The sequence below is a fragment of the Megalops cyprinoides genome, chromosome 18, assembly GCF_013368585.1.
Source record: "Megalops cyprinoides isolate fMegCyp1 chromosome 18, fMegCyp1.pri, whole genome shotgun sequence".
NCBI lineage: Eukaryota > Metazoa > Chordata > Actinopteri > Elopiformes > Megalopidae > Megalops > Megalops cyprinoides.
This window is the reverse complement of record NC_050600.1, coordinates 31,149,297-31,167,630: the sequence shown is the minus strand read 5'-3', so window position 1 is coordinate 31,167,630 and position 18,334 is coordinate 31,149,297. Positions and strand designations below refer to the sequence as shown.

At 43.8% G+C, this 18,334-nt stretch overlaps 1 protein-coding gene across 3 annotated transcripts; it reads left to right on the top strand.

Annotated features, from left to right (window-relative positions):
- The first annotated feature begins 451 nt into the window (after positions 1-451).
- On the top strand, positions 452-17,651 carry LOC118793459 (E3 ubiquitin-protein ligase RMND5A). 3 transcript variants are annotated; one of them, XM_036551651.1, is made up of 10 exons: positions 452-507; positions 850-1,003; positions 3,425-3,567; positions 5,128-5,262; positions 7,447-7,547; positions 8,562-8,728; positions 9,034-9,199; positions 9,402-9,504; positions 15,790-15,944; positions 16,920-17,651. In XM_036551651.1, exons 2-10 carry the CDS (start codon positions 862-864, stop codon positions 16,981-16,983), a joined length of 1,176 nt encoding a protein of 391 aa, XP_036407544.1. In that variant the 5' UTR covers positions 452-507; positions 850-861; the 3' UTR covers positions 16,984-17,651. The 3 variants fall into 3 exon arrangements, with proteins under 3 accessions (XP_036407544.1, XP_036407542.1, XP_036407543.1); XM_036551649.1 differs by having other exon boundaries at positions 477-602; XM_036551650.1 differs by having other exon boundaries at positions 477-690.
- The last annotated feature ends 683 nt before the right edge of the window (positions 17,652-18,334 follow it).

The following is an 18,334-nucleotide window of genomic DNA, read 5'->3' as shown; positions in this document are numbered from 1 at the left end:
GATGCTCTGTCGCACTGCTCATGTAGAACTATGCAGATGGCCTGTTTCTCAAAAATCATGTCCCATGTAACCGATTATCCCCTTTGAGCGGCTGTGGCTGTATTTTACGATCGTACTACGTTTGTTGTAAAACTGTGTAGAACTATAAGCAAGAGATATATTCTACTCAGTACATTCGTAGATCCCCAGCTGTTTATATTTTCTGTACGAACTGAGAGCTGTTGGAGATAAATAAAACAGTTCACTGAAACTTTCTGCTTTCTTTCTTTTTTTTTTTTACAAAATCTGCGAGCAATGGCCATAAATTACAGAAAGTCAAGTGAAGTCCGAAACGTTCTGCTCAGAATTTGCATTGCAAGATGCAGTCTAACAGTGAGATCCCTCCAATCAGGGGGGACTTCCGTTTAATATCCCTTTCCCCATTTGTTCCTGCGCGTCACATGGTATGGCAGAGGAAGTTGTAATTACTGAAAACATGCTGAGGAAGAAGAAAAAACTCGCAACCATGTTCGTTTAAATACTTACTGATGTAACGTTAACTCGTGAGTTAAGGAACCCTAATGTATTTAGCTAGACTACAACAAGAGGGTGAAGATCGTTTTGTAAGCATTGTCAGCTAGCTACCTAGATAATATCTGTTGCTTTATTTCATATTTTGTTGACGTCTGAGACAAGCGAGTCATCAGTCTGGTACGAAAACAAAAACATTCAACCCGTGCCTAAAGTTGATGGTTAGCCAGCTAGCTAGTTTATTTGTCATACCTATATAGTTGGCAAGATGGTTAAAGATCTGATTTCAGAAATACAGTATGCTATTGCGTTGCTGATTTGTAAATTCTGTCTTCGTAGTGTCAGAGCCCCATGGATCAATGTGTGAACGTGGAGCGTGAGTTGGAGAAAGTGCTACAGAAATTTTCGAGCTATGGACAGCACTGCGATAGGACACTAGAGGAGCTTGTCGAGTACACCAGCGGGCTCAAGCAGGAAATCTTACAAACGAGTGGTGAGTTAATTTATCCTGACGTTCCCTGCTTGAATAGCCTTTATGATTACAGCCCCAGTATCTCAACCCCCAGAAAAAAGTGCCTACAAGCGAGCAACCTGTTAGTTGTCTACAATTGGATCTTGCACTTATGAAGGCCTAAGAAGTTCAGGGAGATAGCTTAGCCGCGTTGATGAAAAACTAACACCAATCTGTGTCTTCACGTGCGCTATCGTGTGCGGCGTGTGTTCGCGTTCGGTGTAGATTGCGTGTTTTGTCCGTGTTTTAAAGGCTTGTTAATGAATCTTCCCTGCCGTCGTTACTGTGGCAGATCGAAGGAAGGAGCTAGCCTGGATCTCTGGCTGAATGAACTGGCATGGTTTGGTTGTAGCATGTCCCTGTATTTTTGTGAAATGTCATCAACTTTTTTGACGTGGGCAGAAGTCGTCTGTTATAAATAGCGAGCGCCCCTTTCTCGGTCTTGACGGCAGAAATGTTTCGCTAGCTGAATAGGCCTATATCCAGTAAATTCGCGATCGCAACGCCGCGTTCAACTTGCGCGTTTTTGTGCGTAACCACTAACGAGTTCAGTGTGGGTTCACTTACAACTGGATCATTTGACGCAATTTATTTTTTTCCCATTTGCTGAAATTTGAATTCATGATTTTTAAATATCCAAGTTATCTTTTAAAGCTCATCATCTCTACTCTTCCATTTGTCCGGGAAATATCGAAAGAACAATTCACTGGTACGTAGTTTAAAAGGACCCTGGTGATCTTCGGTCACTTAAAAAACTAACTGCTGTTGCTTTGTGACCAGAACCGGCTCATGGTATGTACAGAGTATGCGACTGTAAAAGGGCCTGCGACGTTTATTTTTTATTTATTTTTTGTGGCACTAAACTACAACAGCAAAGTAAGGAAAACAAGGGGCCCCCTTGGGGTACAGATGTGCTTCTACTTTCTGCCGATCTGGGATCAGTTGTTTCAGCCCTACTCATAGCCTTAAATGTGACGAAATATCAGGTATGGGGAAAATACCCAAGAGCCAGTTATGGGCTAAAAGTAACTGTAGCTGTCCTGAGTCTCACCGAAATGATCTCTTATGTTGTTCAACTTTAATTCATTAAAAAGTGACGTATACCTCCAACAACACCCCTGCAACCACCACTAAAAAGCAGTATAGCCTATTTTCAGCGCAGTACCGCCAAATGTAATTATCATGTCAGCTAGCCAGCCACAGTAAGGTGACAGTGACAAGACAAGACAGTGAGTTATAGAAATGGTAGGAAATAGTGACATGAGAGGTATTGCATAAGCTTTTTTTGCAGAGAACGAGAGAGACTGTTACCCATGGTATCTAAAAGACCATAGGAAGCCCACTGACACTAAAGTAGTTATATTTGAGGGGTAAGAAAAAAAAACTGATGCAGTTTATTGTTAACTCAGTACAATCATTTGTTATATTTTACATTCAGTATATTGGTTCTTCTAAACAGTAAAGAGAATGTAACTGTTTGTTTATTCAGTGTATGTGTGTGGATTTAATTGTGTGGGGCAACAGTGTGGCATAGTGGTAAGGAGCAGGACTTTTAACTGGAAGGTTGTTGGTTCAGTTCCCCACTGGGCCACTAGTGCTGTACCCTTTGACAAGGGTAAACATGAGTGGTCTGAGTCCTTGTTGGGAACATGGGGCTCTGTGAAGATTGCAGATAGGACATGCTCTGGATGGGATGTGCATGTTGCATGTTGCACTATGGCATTCCAACTGTGGGATTTTGCCATGCCAAACTGAATTTTCGCGCACTTGTATTTTGTAACAATTTGTTTGGGTCCCCACCCAAGAATCATTTGAGTACATACAAGGTACTACAAGGTAGAGTCAAAGGCTGGTTGTTGGAGAATTTGGCTGTATACTGACCTACCATCTGTGATCTTGCCTCTGTTAGCGTCTCCCCTGCTTAGTACATTGTTTGTTGAAATAGATTTTTTAGCGACTGATAGGTTTCAATATTAAATGAAGTGTTTAGAATCTTCCTTTGTTTTGAGTGGACACAGTGATATGGAATGACCAGCAACACTGTCACCGCAGAACAGAACAGTTTCACTGTAGTGTTCAGTTGGGGTTGAAAGATGTAGGAGATGTTTGATCTAAGAGCCTTAACTTGGAATATTTTTTACTCCAGCATTACATATGTTAAAGTAATTACAATGTCTTTCTTAATTCATATCCATAAATTCTCAGAGTGGGAACAATGCAATAATTTTTTTATGAAGTTGGATGATTAAAGTTTGTTTGAAAGAATATTTGAAAGTGTTTGAGTAAACCCAACGAAGGGTTTAGATACGTTTTTCACACCCAACCAGACACTTTCCCTGGGATTTATTTTTACTCCTGCCTTTCGGTTGAAGGCTCTGCTGTCCCACTCATCTCTGTCCTCAGGTGAGGACCCAGAACTGCCCGGTACCCTGACGCTGGTGCTGTCCCAGTGCTGCAAGCGGGTGAAGGACACGGTGCAGAAGCTGGCATCCCACCACAAAGACATCCACAGCAGCGTGTCCCGTGTGGGAAAGGCCATCGATAAGGTAACCCACAGCATTAGTCAAAAGCTAGCCACAGTGCTGGCTAATGGGGAAGTAAAGCTTCATCATCACCACGGTGGGAGTAGATGAACCCAGACCCAGCATTAGCCAATAGGGGAGCAAGGCTTCATCAACACAAGGGTGGGTGTAGATAAACCCCACCCACAGCCCTAGCTAATACCGGAGTGAGGCTTCATCAACACCAGGATGGAAGTAGATGAGCCTGGCTCCCAGCACTCGTCAGTGGGGGAGTGAGGCTGAATCAATAGTAGGGTGGGTGTAGATAAACCCTGCTGCAAGCACTAGCCGATAGAGGGTGTGAGTCTTTGTCAACACCCAAGCATTAACCAATGAGGGAGTAAGGCTGTGAATACCACACCAGACACTGTACCAATCACAGAGCCCTGTTTATAGGCTCTGACTGTTTGTTTTAGAGTGTCAGCTTCTGTATACACATGGTGCAGTATGTTTTACATAAGGTATATTGCTGGATCAGTACACCCTGTATAAAAATAGTATAACAAACTCGCAGTTCCAATGAACTTGCAGTGTCAAGTAATATGAGTGCTGTCTGTATATGGTGTCGTGGTTTAATGAACCTGTCACCTTCATAGCATTCCATTCTACGGAATACACACCGGCCATAATGACCCCAGAGACTGCACCTTAGCATACCTTAGTCTTGGTGTCCAATCAGGGGTGTTAACATAGTTTAACTCCTGAGCAGGACAGGGTTTCAGATATACAGAATCTGATCTACAGATCTATAGATCTCCAATTCTAATATGCTATTCTAACTGAATTCTGATCATGGCCTATGATCCTTCTTGGCATAGAGAACCAGCACCGTCGACTTCACAAACCAGTGGTAGACTAGTTTCACACAGCAGTAGCAAAGATCAACACTCCCATATTAACATGAGGCCATCTGTGATCTTTGGTAAGGGTCTGTGACATTCAGTTAATGTTCAATTATGTGCAACAGGTCAACAAGTACTTACCAATCACACCCAGGGAAAGTGTTTGGTCGAACACACCAAACACACAAGTAGAGGGCCCATACAATGCATATTGATAATTAATTGGAATGTCCAAGAAAACACTCTCGCTGGGTTTGTTGTCCCAGGTCACTCCTTATGTCCAATGTGAGCATGTCAGATGAGGAAGGAGCAGGACCTGGGCCTGTCCTCTGGCAGCTCTCCTGCTTTGGAGATAATCTTCTAAATGGGGAAAGTAGCATAAAAATGGTCACACTTCAGTCAATCCCAGTTAATCACTGACTATTATAGCTAGTCACAACAGGAGGCACCTTCAGGCTTCATGGGTATGGTGAGAGTGTGTGATGGTAATTCAGTTCTGCATACAGGCTTTGGTAAATTTTACATGTCTGTCATTACCCACTGTTAACAGTGAGTGCCTTACTGTGCTGAACTGGACACATAGACATTTATACTCCATGTTCAAAGGGTCAGAGTCATGGTACTTTGATGCTAGTGCAATGTCCCAGGGTGTGTGGTCAACCCATTTGACTGTCTGTTGAGTGTGTGTGGTTGTGTGTGGCAGAACCTGGACTCAGACCTGGGCAGTGTGGGCATCGAGGGCTGCTGGCAGACGGAGAGCCAGCAGCTGCTCAGTGAGGTCATGGTGGAGCACTTCTTCCGCCAGGGCGTGCTAGACGTGGCGGAGGAGCTGTGCCAGGTGAGTGTGCTTGTGCAGACCACATGCAGACTGCACAGGACAGGCACAGACCACATGCAGAGTGCACACAACAGACAAAGACTACACACAGACTGCGCACGTAGTGCACACAACAAAGATAGCAGACAGAGGCAGCATGCAGTGGGATGGAGTGAGTGAAATTGATTGCCATAGTAAGAGTAACAAAATTGCCCTAAAAACAAATCCAAAATGTATTGTACATTGAATGTGTAGAGTGTTATTTTTTCAGACTTCTTAGAATCTACCGCTGGTCAATGAGCAATAAATAGCAAAGGCATAACTATCCTGAACATTTCAGTTTTGTGATTACTAGGGCTGGGTATTGGCACAGATGCCCCGATTCGATTCGATTCTGGTTCACAAGCTAACAATTCAATTCAATCCGATTCGAATCAGTTCTGATTCAATATCGATTCAATAAGAATGAGATATGAAATACTATATAGTAGCTTTCCATATTTGGAGAGATGTTTAAAAAGCTCTAAAGGGAACACAAATTTATAAATGCAGTGTCACTGGAAATTGTGAAAATCACTAAAGAAAAGGCCAAAGGCTTGTACAGTCATGTGCCACTTAAAGTCCATTCGGACAGTGTCCGTTCACATATACGTTCGTAGTCCCATAAGGTTATAATAAAGTTTAAAAATCCCGATCGCAGAACGGGACGTAGCGGACGTAACCGGATGTAGTGAAGGCAGTGCTTCCCACACGTAACACATCTATCTCATGTCTCATGGAAATAAAGCGATTGCGCTGCCAGGCGTATAATAGTACAGTACATAGTATACCGTATAATACATATGTCTTGATAGTCATAATAAACGCCTATGCTAATGTCTTATGTAGCTTATGTACTGTACTGTACTTTCTATTGTTGTTTTAATGTGAACTTTGCATACTTACAATTAAAAAGTTTACCGTATAACAGTGTATGCTTCGACTCATAAGCAGCAGCATCCAATCTTGTGTCTATTCGATATAGGTTTGCTAAGTATATAGTATGGTGTTGGCACAACGTCCAAATCACATTACGTCCTATTTCACAGAACGTATCGTGGACATTAAGCGACGCATGGCTGTATACTAAAATCTTTTTATTTGAGGAACATATGGGTATAGTTCCTTAAAAACAAAACCAACCTGTGTCATGGCCTACTTATTAATGACACGAAGCAGCAGTGTGTTTGCATCAGTTAGCTCAGGGAAAGCTTGTTTGTAAGGTAGCTACAATAACTGACAAAACGTAGCTGACTGCCAGTAGCAACTTTGCAATTGTGAACATTTTCTTGCTAGCCTAATATGAACAACTAGCTAGCTAGCTACCTAGCTAACAAACATGAACAGCTACGTTTCTCTTGAATTACGCTAAATTACACTGTATTCGTGAGCAAGTGTTGCGGTTCAGTTTAGCTAGCTAGCTAGTTAGGTAGCTAGATAGTGGGTGGGCACTATATTAAAGTTAAAGCTAAAAAGCTGTGACTGCAGTGCACATATATATGAATATGTATACCAGGCATCTCACTGATTTCGGACACCCTTCTCCATGCATCTTTTTCATTTATATATCTGTACGTATCAAGAGACAAGAGACATTCTGGAACCAGAATGTTGGATCATTTGTTTCAGCAACGTGTGTCATGCTGCCTTCACCGTGTCGCATCGCTCAGTATTTGCAGAAACCAGACCTTGAGTCTAGTCTATTTAAGCCCCACCTAGTTGGCTTTGCAACGGCCACTTGTCTTGTCGCTGTAAATCGCCAACTCTCATTGAAAATGAATGGCAGCCGGTCACTTTGTCTCCTGTGTTGTCTGTGTGACCGTAGGGTTAGCCATGGTGAACACTGAGAGGTCGTATCATAGTAAAAAAAACTGATGTAACAGGTTTTCCTCTATGCGTTTGCAGGTTGTTAGTATATTCATCTGTGAATACACTACAGTTAGATTTCAACTTCACATCAGATGTGAAGCATTGAGATAGGAAACCATTCAAATGGCAGATGAACTTTAGAAACATGCTTCACTAAGCATTAAATGTGTTTTACATTCTTATAGTAGTTGGCAGACTGAAGCCAATTCAGATGGTGATGTCATTCTGTCATTTGTTGGAGACACAGTGGCAAACAGTGGTTATGGTGTAATTGTTTACTTATCTCTTCGGTTTCAGGAAGCAGGACTCTGCATCGACCCCACTCAGAAGGAGCCCTTCGTAGAGCTAAACCGAATACTAGAAGCGCTCAAACTCCGAGATCTGAGACCTGCGTTAGAGTAAGACTTTTCTTATTCCTGCGGTCCACCCTGCTCCCTCTGAAGCGTGGACACTCTGGAATGGGCTGATGCGTACAGGGGCTAATGGCTTTTCCTCAGCTCACAGCACACCTCAGTCCTCAGATAGAAATTTCTATGCAAGGGGAATTGACAGTTGCTTAGTGGTTAAGAAGAGGGGATTTCACGGTCACATTTTGCCTGCATGTGATCAGTATTTTTTTTCTGATTGGCTGCTCATATGGAGTTAAGGGGTATGCAGTGATCCTGCACTAGTGCTTCTGCTTTACTAAGTGAAGCATGGATTTTTTTCTTTTGCTCTGCCTCTTCATGTGCTTTTTCCAAGTGTACATTAGCTCTGTGTCGGTCCATGTCTTGAGCAGTGACTGAATTACACAGGCCACTTCAAAAAGGTGCAAGCGTGATTCAGATTCAAAAACCTACTTATCAGTGAAGTTCCTAAAACAAAACACTGCACTTTTTCTGTAGCTGTTCATGTTGAATGAATTGATGAATTAGGAGTGAAATATTTACACTTTGCAAGCAAATGGAGAGAGTACAGGTTGAGCTAATGGCTAACAAGCATAGTGTTCTATAGAAGATACAGGCTCGTAGTAAAGGCTACTGTATTAAATGTCCAAAAACAGTATTTTGTTCTCCTGGGAAATCACTCCGGGAGCAGGTTTTGGTTCAAACTGAGCTATAAATCGTTTTAGGCCCTAAAACAGTTAAGCAGTTTGCATAACAGTTTAAAAATGCCATAGCAATAAAATGGTGGCAAGGCCATACTACTTTGATTATTCATGCACTGTTGTGCACTGCTCTGTGATTGGAGCTGGTACATCACATGGGCACATGTGGACCAGTTAAAGGAGAGTACAGGTTGAGTGCAGATAGAGGTGTTTCAGCATGTCTGCATGGTATCTTGCTGTGAAGTTGGTGGAATTTGTTTCAAAGCTGTGCCTGTGTGCATGTGTAATTCCTCTTTTGGCTCCCCTGATTGGTTGGCTCTCTCAGGTGGGCAGTGGAGAACCGTGAAATGCTCGTGGCCCAGAACAGCTCCCTAGAGTTCAAGCTGCACAGACTGAATTTCATCACGCTGCTGATGGGAGGAACAGCCAATCAGAGAGAGGCGCTTCAGTATGCCAAGAACTTTCAGCCTTTCGCGCTCAACCATCAGAAAGGTACTTTAATTTTTTAAAAAAAATCTCATTTAGGTGTGTTTAATTTAATGCATCAGTCCATCAGCCAAACAATTTGTTCCCAGCCTTCAAGACCTTCATTTCTAATTTTTTGAATGGTAAACATTAATTGTCATAACAAGCAGTGTAACACATTAGATTGGATTAAATTATACAAAACACCATTGACAGAAAACTAATATAAGAGGAGTATAGCTGAGACTCTTGGTCTTTAGTGGAGGTGAATGTACCTTAGACTCTGTGCCGTTAGAGGAGTGCAGCTCAGTCTCAGGCTCTCTCTCTTGCAGACATTCAGGTGCTGATGGGCAGCTTGGTCTATCTGCGGCAGGGGATCGAGAACTCCCCCTACGTCCACCTGCTGGACTCCACCCAGTGGTCAGACATCTGCGACATCTTCACACGAGATGCCTGCTCCCTGCTGGGCCTGTCTGTGGACTCGCCCCTCAGTGTCAGGTGGGCTCCTTCTTATTGGATGAGACTTTGAATGTTTGACAGTGGTAGTGTTTGAGTGATGGGTAGGTTGTGTAGTTGGTGCACGTGGCTCATTTTTGGTGTTGTCACCAGTCCTTTGTTGGGGTCTTTGAGTGAGATACAAAAGGGCAGTGATGTGGGAGTGACAGGTCTGAGTAACAGGTCTGTGATCTTCTCATTGCAGTTTTTCTGCGGGCTGTGTGGCCCTGCCTGCACTGATTAACATTAAAGCAGTCATTGAGCAGCGGCAGTGCATAGGCGTGTGGAACCAGAAGGACGAGTTACCTGTGAGTATCCACCCCCAGCCGTACATCCCACAGCCACAACAGCAGCAAGGTTAGTTCCTTTGGATCTCTGGCTCAGTGAGCAGGGTTAGCTCCTGTGGAGGGACCCTGCTCTCTGTCTCAGTGAGCAGGGTTACAGTGAATATAAAAAGTCTACACACCCTTATGAAATTGCAGGTTTTTGAAATGTAAAGACAGAAATAACAACAATGTAAATGTCAGACTTTTTTCATCTGTAATGTGATCTTCCAACAAACAAAAATCCAGAGAAAAAACAAATAGTTAATTATTAGGAACATTTTAAATGGAAAAAAAAACTACAACACCCTCATTGCATAAGTCTGCACCCTTTCATAATGGGGGCTCTAGCTGTGTTTAAAGTTAAAGTTAACATTCAAAGTCATGCCTGTATGTAAATAGCATACACTTGCCATCAATGAAAGTGATTCTGATTAAACCCAGATTAAAGTCAGCTGTTGCTGTAGGATTTGCTTGAATGTTTGGGGTTGCATACTACTGGGAGAGCCATGGTCCGCAAAGAGTTGCAAAAGAAACTGCGAGAGCTAATTGTTGAAAAGTACCAATTAGGAGAGGGATATAAAAGAATATCGAAGGTACTGGATGTACCATGGAGCACTGTCAAAACCATCATCAATAGGTGGAGAAAATGTGGCATCACAGAGACATTGCAAAGATCAGGACGACCCTCCTAAGTTGATGAGAGGACGAGGAGAAAACTTATCAGGGAGGGTACCAAGAGGCCAACAGCAACACTGAAGGAGCTACAGGAATTTCTGCCAGGTACCGGTCACACGTTGCATGTGACCACCATCTCTCGTATTCTGCACATGGCTGGGCTATGAGGTAGATTGGCAAGACGGAAACTCTTTCTTACAAAAAGGAACATCCAAGCCTGTCTAAATTATGCCAAAAGATTCATTCAGTCACGCCAAACCATGTGGGAAAAATGTGCTATGGTCTGACAAGACAAAGGTTGAACTTTTTGGTTCCTAAATTGTAAAAGATATGTATATGCATAGCCAATAAAGCTCATAATCCAAGGATCACCATACTGACTTTGAAGCATGGTGGTGGTAGCATCATGCTTTGGGGCTGCTTCTCTTCAGATGGGTCAGGGGCTCTTGTCAAGATAGGTGGGATAATGAATAGCTCCAGATGTCAAGACATTTTGGCTCAAAACCTGCTGGCCTCTGTCAGAAAGCTGAAGACAAAGAGGAATTTCACATTCCAGCATGATAATGACCCAAAGCACACATCCAAGTCGACCAAGGTATGGCTTCGGAAAAGCAAAATCAAAGTCTGACAGACAATCAGAGAGCTGTACACAGGAGATCCCCTCGCAATTTGCAGGAACTTCAACTTTTTTGCCAAGAAGAGTGAGATAAAATTCCAAAGTCTACATGTGTAAAGTTAATAGAGACTTATTCACAAAGATTTGCTGTTGTCATAAATGCAAAAGGTGCTTCCTCTGGACCTAAGATGGCGGCGCATACGGACGCAGCGGCTCAAGGCTCTCTACTTCGGCGCACTCTTTTGTGTTTTTACTCGTTGCTTGTCTTGTTTTGCCACGGAACCTCAACCTACAGTTGCCAGGAATTGATAGGCATTGGACTTCAGCTTAACACTGAAGCCACAAATGCCTTCACACGGACTTATACCATCCCACTGGAGTTAGCGAGACCGCTGGGAGCTCCGTGGATCGTTGCCAGGCCCAGCAGGCGACGGAGGCGGTGCAGAGAGAGGAAGCAGAAGCGGGGATGCAGAGCTGGACTGCTAGCTCGACTAAGGAAGCAACCGCACAAACCTCCGCTACCATCTATTTTCCTCACAAACGCCAGATCCCTCGCAAACAAAATGGATGAGTTACAGTCACAGATAGCCTACAACGGCCTCATCCGTGAGTGTTGTCTGTTGATTGTGACGGAATCCTGGCTGCACTCGCAAATCCCCGACGCTACGGTGGAGCTAGCAGGACGGACCATCCATCGCCACGACTGGAACAAAGCCTCCAGTAAGAGCAAAGGGGGGGGACTCTGTGTTTACGTACTTGAGGGCTGGTGTTCTAACAGCAAAATAATAGACAGCCACTGCTCACCGGACCTAGAGGCCATGTCTGTCCAGTGCAGACCGTTCTATCTGCCGCGGGAGCTAACTGTAGTCATCATTACCGCTGTCTATATCCCGCCGGATGCTAACGTTAGCACGGCGGACACCTTCAACACATCGTCAACAAACAACAGAGGACTCATCCCGACGGCGTCCACATAATCGCCGGGGATTTCAACCAAGCATGCTTAAAGACTGTGCTCCCCAAACTCCACCAGCATGTCAAGTGTTCTACTAGGGGAGAAAATACACTTGATCGTGTCTACACCAACATTAAGCATGCTTACAGAGCAATGCCCCTCCCCCACCTAGGACAATCCGACCATCTCTCTCTCTATCTCTATTCCGGCCAACACCCCCCTCCGAAAACAAACAAAACCGAGCACACAAACCATCAGAACCTGGCCTGAAAATGCTCTCTCTCAGCTACAGGACTGTTTTGCTTGTACAGAATGGAGCATCTTTGAACAGCAGGACCTAGAGGCATACACAGAGACTGTGCTTTTCTACATTAAGAGCTGCGTAGAAAATGTCACAGTGGACAAACGCATCCGGGTTTTTCCAAACAGGAAACCCTGGATGACGAATGTAGTCCAGTCCCTGATCAAAGCTCTGCCTTCAGGACGGGAGACAGCTCACTGTACAGCACTACCAGAGCCAACCGGAGAAGAGGCATCCAACATGCCAAGGAGGTCTACAGGAGGAAGATGGAGGGCTACCTCATGGACAACAACCCTCAGCAGATGTGGAGGGGCATCCAGGCCATAACCAACTACAAAGGCCAGAGCCCAATGACCACCGGCAGCAGCAGCACGCTGGCAGAGGAGCTGAACAGCTTCTTTGCCCGCTTTGAGACCACCACACACCTGCACTCACTGCCTCCCCACAACTCCAGCACCCCCCCTCTCTCTCTCCAGGAGCATGAGGTGAGAAGGACACTGAGAGCAGTGAACCCCAGGAAAGCTGCTGGACCTGACGGCATCCCGGGGACTGTGGTCAAGGCATGCGCAGACCAGCTGGCAGGGATCCTCACCAAGCTGTTCAACCTCTCCCTGACGCATGCCACCGTCCCTTCATGTCTGAAGGCCGCCACCATCATCCCCATTCCCAAAAGACCTGCTATAGACAGTCTCAGTGACTACAGACCCATAGCCCTCACGTCTGTAGTCATGAAGTGTTTTGATGGCTAGTCTCTCAGCACATCAGAGACTGTCTCCCTCCCTCCTTCGACCCCCACCAGTTTGCTTATAGAGCGAACCGATCTACAGAGGACGTCATCGCCATAACACTTCACAGAGCGCTGAGTCATCTGGAGAACCGGAAGAGCTATGTGAGGATGCTCTTTGTGGATTACAGCTCAGCGTTTAACACAATCATCCCGGACATATTAGTTACAAAACTGTTCAAACTGCAGATCCCCCTCCCCACCTGCACCTGGATCAAACATTTTCTCACAAACCGCCCACAATCTCTCAGACTTGGCCCCCACCTCTCCTCCACGCTCACACTCAGCACTGGTTCTCAGGGCTGCATGCTGAGCCCCCTACTGTACGCCCTGTACACTCACGACTGCGCTCCGTCCCACCCAACCAACGCCATCGTTAAGTTTGCGGACGACACCACCGTGGTTGGGCTCATCTCCGATGGGGATGAGACGGCATACAGGGCTGAGATAGAGAAACTGTCCGTGTGGTGCTCAGAAAATAACCTGTCACTGAACGTCCTTAAAACAAAAGAACTTATCATGGACTTCAGGAAACACAGACAAGTCCACGCCCCTCTCCTCATAAATGGAGAACGGGTGGAAACTGTCACCACCTTCAGGTTTCTGGGCACCCACATCTCTGCAGATCTCTCCTGGACACCCAACACCAAGGCCTTAGTGAAGAAGGCTCAGCAGCGGCTGCACTTCCTGCGTGTCCTTAGGAAGAACAACCTGGACAAGAAGCTGCTGCTGGCCTTCTATCACTCTTCTGTGGAGAGCATATTAACATACTCTCTGGGGGTGTGGTACGCAGGCTCCACAGCTGAGGACAGGAAGGCTGTGCTGAGGGTTATTAACACCGCCCAAAAAATTATCAGCTGCCCTCTGCCCACCCTGGATGACATATCCAGGTCCCGCTGCCTCAGTAAAATTAAGGCCATCACAGGAGACTCCTCACATCCCGCCTATCACCTGTTTGACCTGTTGCCCTCTGGACGGCGCTTCAGGTCAATCAAGTCCCACACCACCAGACTAACAAATAGCTTCTTCCCCTGGGCCATACGAACTGCAAACAAACACTGACCCCCCCCCCCCCCCCCCCAACCCTCTACCTCAATACAACTGTGCAATTCCACTGTGCACTTTAAGTAGTTTTTTAAAAAAAGGCCATATCAACGCACAAGTTTTTCTTTATATTTCTTTTCATTTGCAATGTGTCTTCTTTTTTTTAATTTGTAAATCTGTATTTTATTGTATTTTATTGTATATTTTGTATATTTTTTTCTCCTATGTCGCGTGCCTTATTTGTACTGTGTGTACATAAATGTTCATCAGTGCGCTGCTGTTGTAGACCACCCACAATTTCGTTGCACCCCCACCGTGCAATGACAATAAAGTCTATTCTATTCTATTAGTTGGATGGGGTGTGCAGGCTTATGCAATCAGGGTGTTGTATAGAGCCCGACCAATAAATCGGTGTGCCAGTATTATCGGCCGATATGAGGTAATTGCAGATAAATCGGTATTGGCGTTTATAACGGCCAATAAATGACAATTAAAAAAGAAACGGAGAGACGGAAGATGGATCCTTCAACCATGTTATCAGTGTTGTTGTTGCATAGTTTGTCCACCGGAGGGCACACTGCAGCGCCACTGTTGGCAACACACCTGTTTGGAACACCACAAATCACAACAATCAGCTGACCCTAGCAGAGTCGAGCAGAGTAGCCCATGACGGAGATTATCTGTGTTCATGGTAAATTGATAATTGTCACATGAAATACGTTACTTAAATAATAATAAATATCCCCCATCACTTCTCATCTTAGCCTAAATAAGCCTGACAACGTTCATGTCAGCCATGCCTGGTTTTGCTTCAGTAACATGAAAGCCGGTACCGTCAGTCAAACATCAAAATTCTGTTTAACGTTACGGTAGTTGAGTGGTGTAGTCTAAGCTCTTGACAGATTTGATTGTAGGTTTATTTATGAAACAGTGTGGCAGTTCTAGCAAGTAAACAAACAACGGTCCTATCATTTGTCCCTCGTCACTTCTAAAAATTCTCTGGCAACATTGCTTACAGCAGCTTATAATGCTGTTCATTGCTAAATTAGGTTACCCACAAAGCTAGCTAATGCCATGTTTATCAGTGGAAGACCACTGATGTTAATGAGCGGTTAAACTATAGCGTTTAACTTATTTTGCCTAAATGAAGCAATGGTAAATATACCTGTGACTGGCATGTCTGTAGTTACAGTCGGTGCATTGGAAATTATTAACCCTTTTGCGCGAACGGTCACACCGGTGTGATTAGCCGTTTAGCACATATGCTAAAACTGGTGCGATTAGAACGCTTGATTGGAGAAATTCTGGCTAGTTTTAGCTTTGAGGAACCAGAGATTTAACTCTCTCTGGGCATTGGTTCAGTAAGATCATTGTGTTTCACTGTCAGCTGTGTCGAGGTTGAGGGCCACAGTGTGGTTACAACAGCTCACCAGCCTCTCATGTGTATCATTCCTTTGGTTTGGTTTTAAGATAGGTCTGAGTGTTCAGGGGAGGGGTGAGGCAGAAACGTTGCATGTTATTTTACTGTCATATATGAGTTTTGTGGTGCTGTAGGGGTTGTAGGGTTAATCTGTGTCAGCCTCTGTTGTGGAGTTGAATATGACCAGCACTGGCAGATGCAGGTTTGGTATATGTGTTTCTTTGTAGTGGAGACAGCGTGGAATATCACCAGTACAGGAAGATGTATGTTTGGTCTGTAGGGGGACAGGCTGGGATATTACCAGTCCTGAGAGATGTAGTGGAGAAGTAGGCCTGTATGTTTCTTTGTAGTGGAGACAGGGATATGACTGAGAGTGTAGGATATGACCAGCTCTGGGCTCGTTGGGCAGCCTGTGACCATGTGCCAGATGCTCTTCATTAATGTCTTTTCATTCCGAAATGTGTGTGCGCAGATTGAGGTGGACTTGGGCAAGAAGTGCTGGTACCATTCTGTGTTTGCCTGCCCAATCCTGAGACAGCAGACCACTGACAACAACCCACCCATGAAGCTGGTGTGCGGACACATCATCTCAAAGGATGCGCTCAACAAAATGATCAATGGAAGCAAGTAAGTCTAGCCCCACAGCTGCTGAGTTCAACTCCCCTCACCGGCTAGGGCCCGCCCACTCATCACTGCGGGTCACACACCAAAAGGAAGAGAGAGGTTTGATGACAGAAGAACGTGAAGTTTCTTAGCCAGTTTTCTAGTGTCATCTCTTGGGGTGTGTCTGTAGGTTATGCAGTAGCAGGGCTTCCCCTGGGCCCGTGTCCCTTACAGAGTCACACTTTCTGTGATCTTCATCTTTTGTGAGGTGATGTTTGAGTTTGATGTGTTATGTATTTGCTTGCATTAGAGTGTGCTGTTTATTGTGAGAACCCCCTAGTGGGCAGCAATGCCTGTACGTAAGTGAACTTATCGTTGCTACAGGTTGGAGTTCTACCATGTGGTTGTAAAGGTTTCAGGTCTGATCACCCCAACACCACACCTTGCTATTGTGTGCAGGTCTGGTCTTGCAGGGCCGTAGCAGTGGCTACAACAGGGTGTCAGACTCTGGGGGGCCTCGCTATTTTGGCCTAGTTTTTATTGCAATCAATTGTTTGTAATTAATTACTTAATTATCCAAATAATTTGCTTAGTTTTACATATTACTTTATATGTGTGCAAATGAAAAAACCCAGCTGAAGACTGGATTTGTCTTTTCAAATACTTAATGGTTCAGCATACCTACATTAAACACCAGCAGAGAGTTCATAGCTTAAGTTGCACTGAATTTTAGTTTCACAAGTTTATGTTAACAGATGGTCTGACCTGCATTCTGTTGTGCTGAAAGTTGTAGTAGAAAGTTGTTGTAGAAAGTTGTATAACTTCTGCTAAATGCATATAATGTAATGTGTTCAGCATGCAGCCTTATTCAGGATGAGCAGTGAGTTGAGCAGTATCCCCCAGGATGTCAAAGCCTGTCTCAAAGCCACACAGCCTGCATGACCCTTGCTGTACCATATGATAACTGCTTTCAAAATGAACTTTTCTTCTTTTTCCAAGGTTGAAGTGTCCCTATTGTCCAATGGAGCAAGTACCGGCAGATGCAAAGCAAATCTACTTCTGAAAGGTGGACTTGCAGCTCTCTGAAGCTGAGCGAGTGAGGGACTGAGTCTGTATGCGTATGGGTGTGGGTGTGGGGGGTGTGTGCATGTGTGTGTGTGTTGTACTGTAGGATGTTGGTTTAGGAAACTGTGCCAATATGTAGAAATACTAACGCGCACGCTTGATTTGGAGAGACATAGTGACTGTTCTGTGCTTCTTATCCACAACCATCCGAAGAGGCAACACCAGCACTGTCAGATGGTTTATTTAGTGAAAGACATATCTATACATAATTATTTTTTAACAAAATCAATCTGATGATTTTTTTCTTCTCTTGAAATATCAGTATATCATCATATTGATATGCTTATGTGTCATCCTTTGAGAATATTGCTGTGGAATGTTTTTTTTTTTCTCTGAAAAATGTATATACAATTGCCTAAATGTATATGTAGCTAGTACTACTGCTACTGGTTTGCAATACTATTTTTCATTGATGATAAGTTGTTTAATGTACAGAGACAAGTGGAAATTGCAGCCCGTGGGCCTCAAATATTTAAAATGTATTGATAATTTATATTATTGTTTCATTGCGGAGGACTGGCTAGAATTGTTTCTTTGCTTTAATGATCATTAATGTTTTTGTGTAATACTATATCTAGTAATTATAGACCTTTTGAAAATGCAGACAGGGACAGGATTTTCTCTGTTTCTGTCAGTTTTTGGAAATAAAGCAAAAACTCAACTTTCGTCTACCAGTATTTTCTCAGTAGTCTGTAATTCTTGCAGCTGTTTAAGGATGGTTCACATCCATAATGGATTGAAATTATGAACATTTATTATTCAGTTAATTTATAAATTATTGAAATTTAAACTTTTTTCTTTAAAATTAGGATGTATTGATGTAGTGTAGTGATGTAAATTATTTATGAAGATCATCCTGATGTTTAGCATGGTAGTTTTATATCCACCCTGAGGAATTACGATACTTTACATAGTACTGTGATATGGTATACTAAGCCTATATGTTTCTATGATATAATACAAGTTAGTAGTAAAGAATTGTAAATGGGTCTGTCAGGAAAAATGCTACTGTAACAGTTTCCACTGACTTGCAACAGACAGACAGAAGCTAGTCAAATATTAATAAAGACCGGTGAAAAGCTTACCTGTGAATAATCAATGTTCAGAGCTCTCCTGTAGCTCCTGTAACTCTCTGTGAAGGGTTTACCATCATTGTTCACCACAATGCTTGACAATTTATTATTTCCACAAACAATTTATGATCCACTCATTGAAACTTTCAGGCTTTGTCTTTATTCCAAACAGTGATCTGGATTTTTCTAGTTTTCTTCCAGTTGATTAAATGAGAA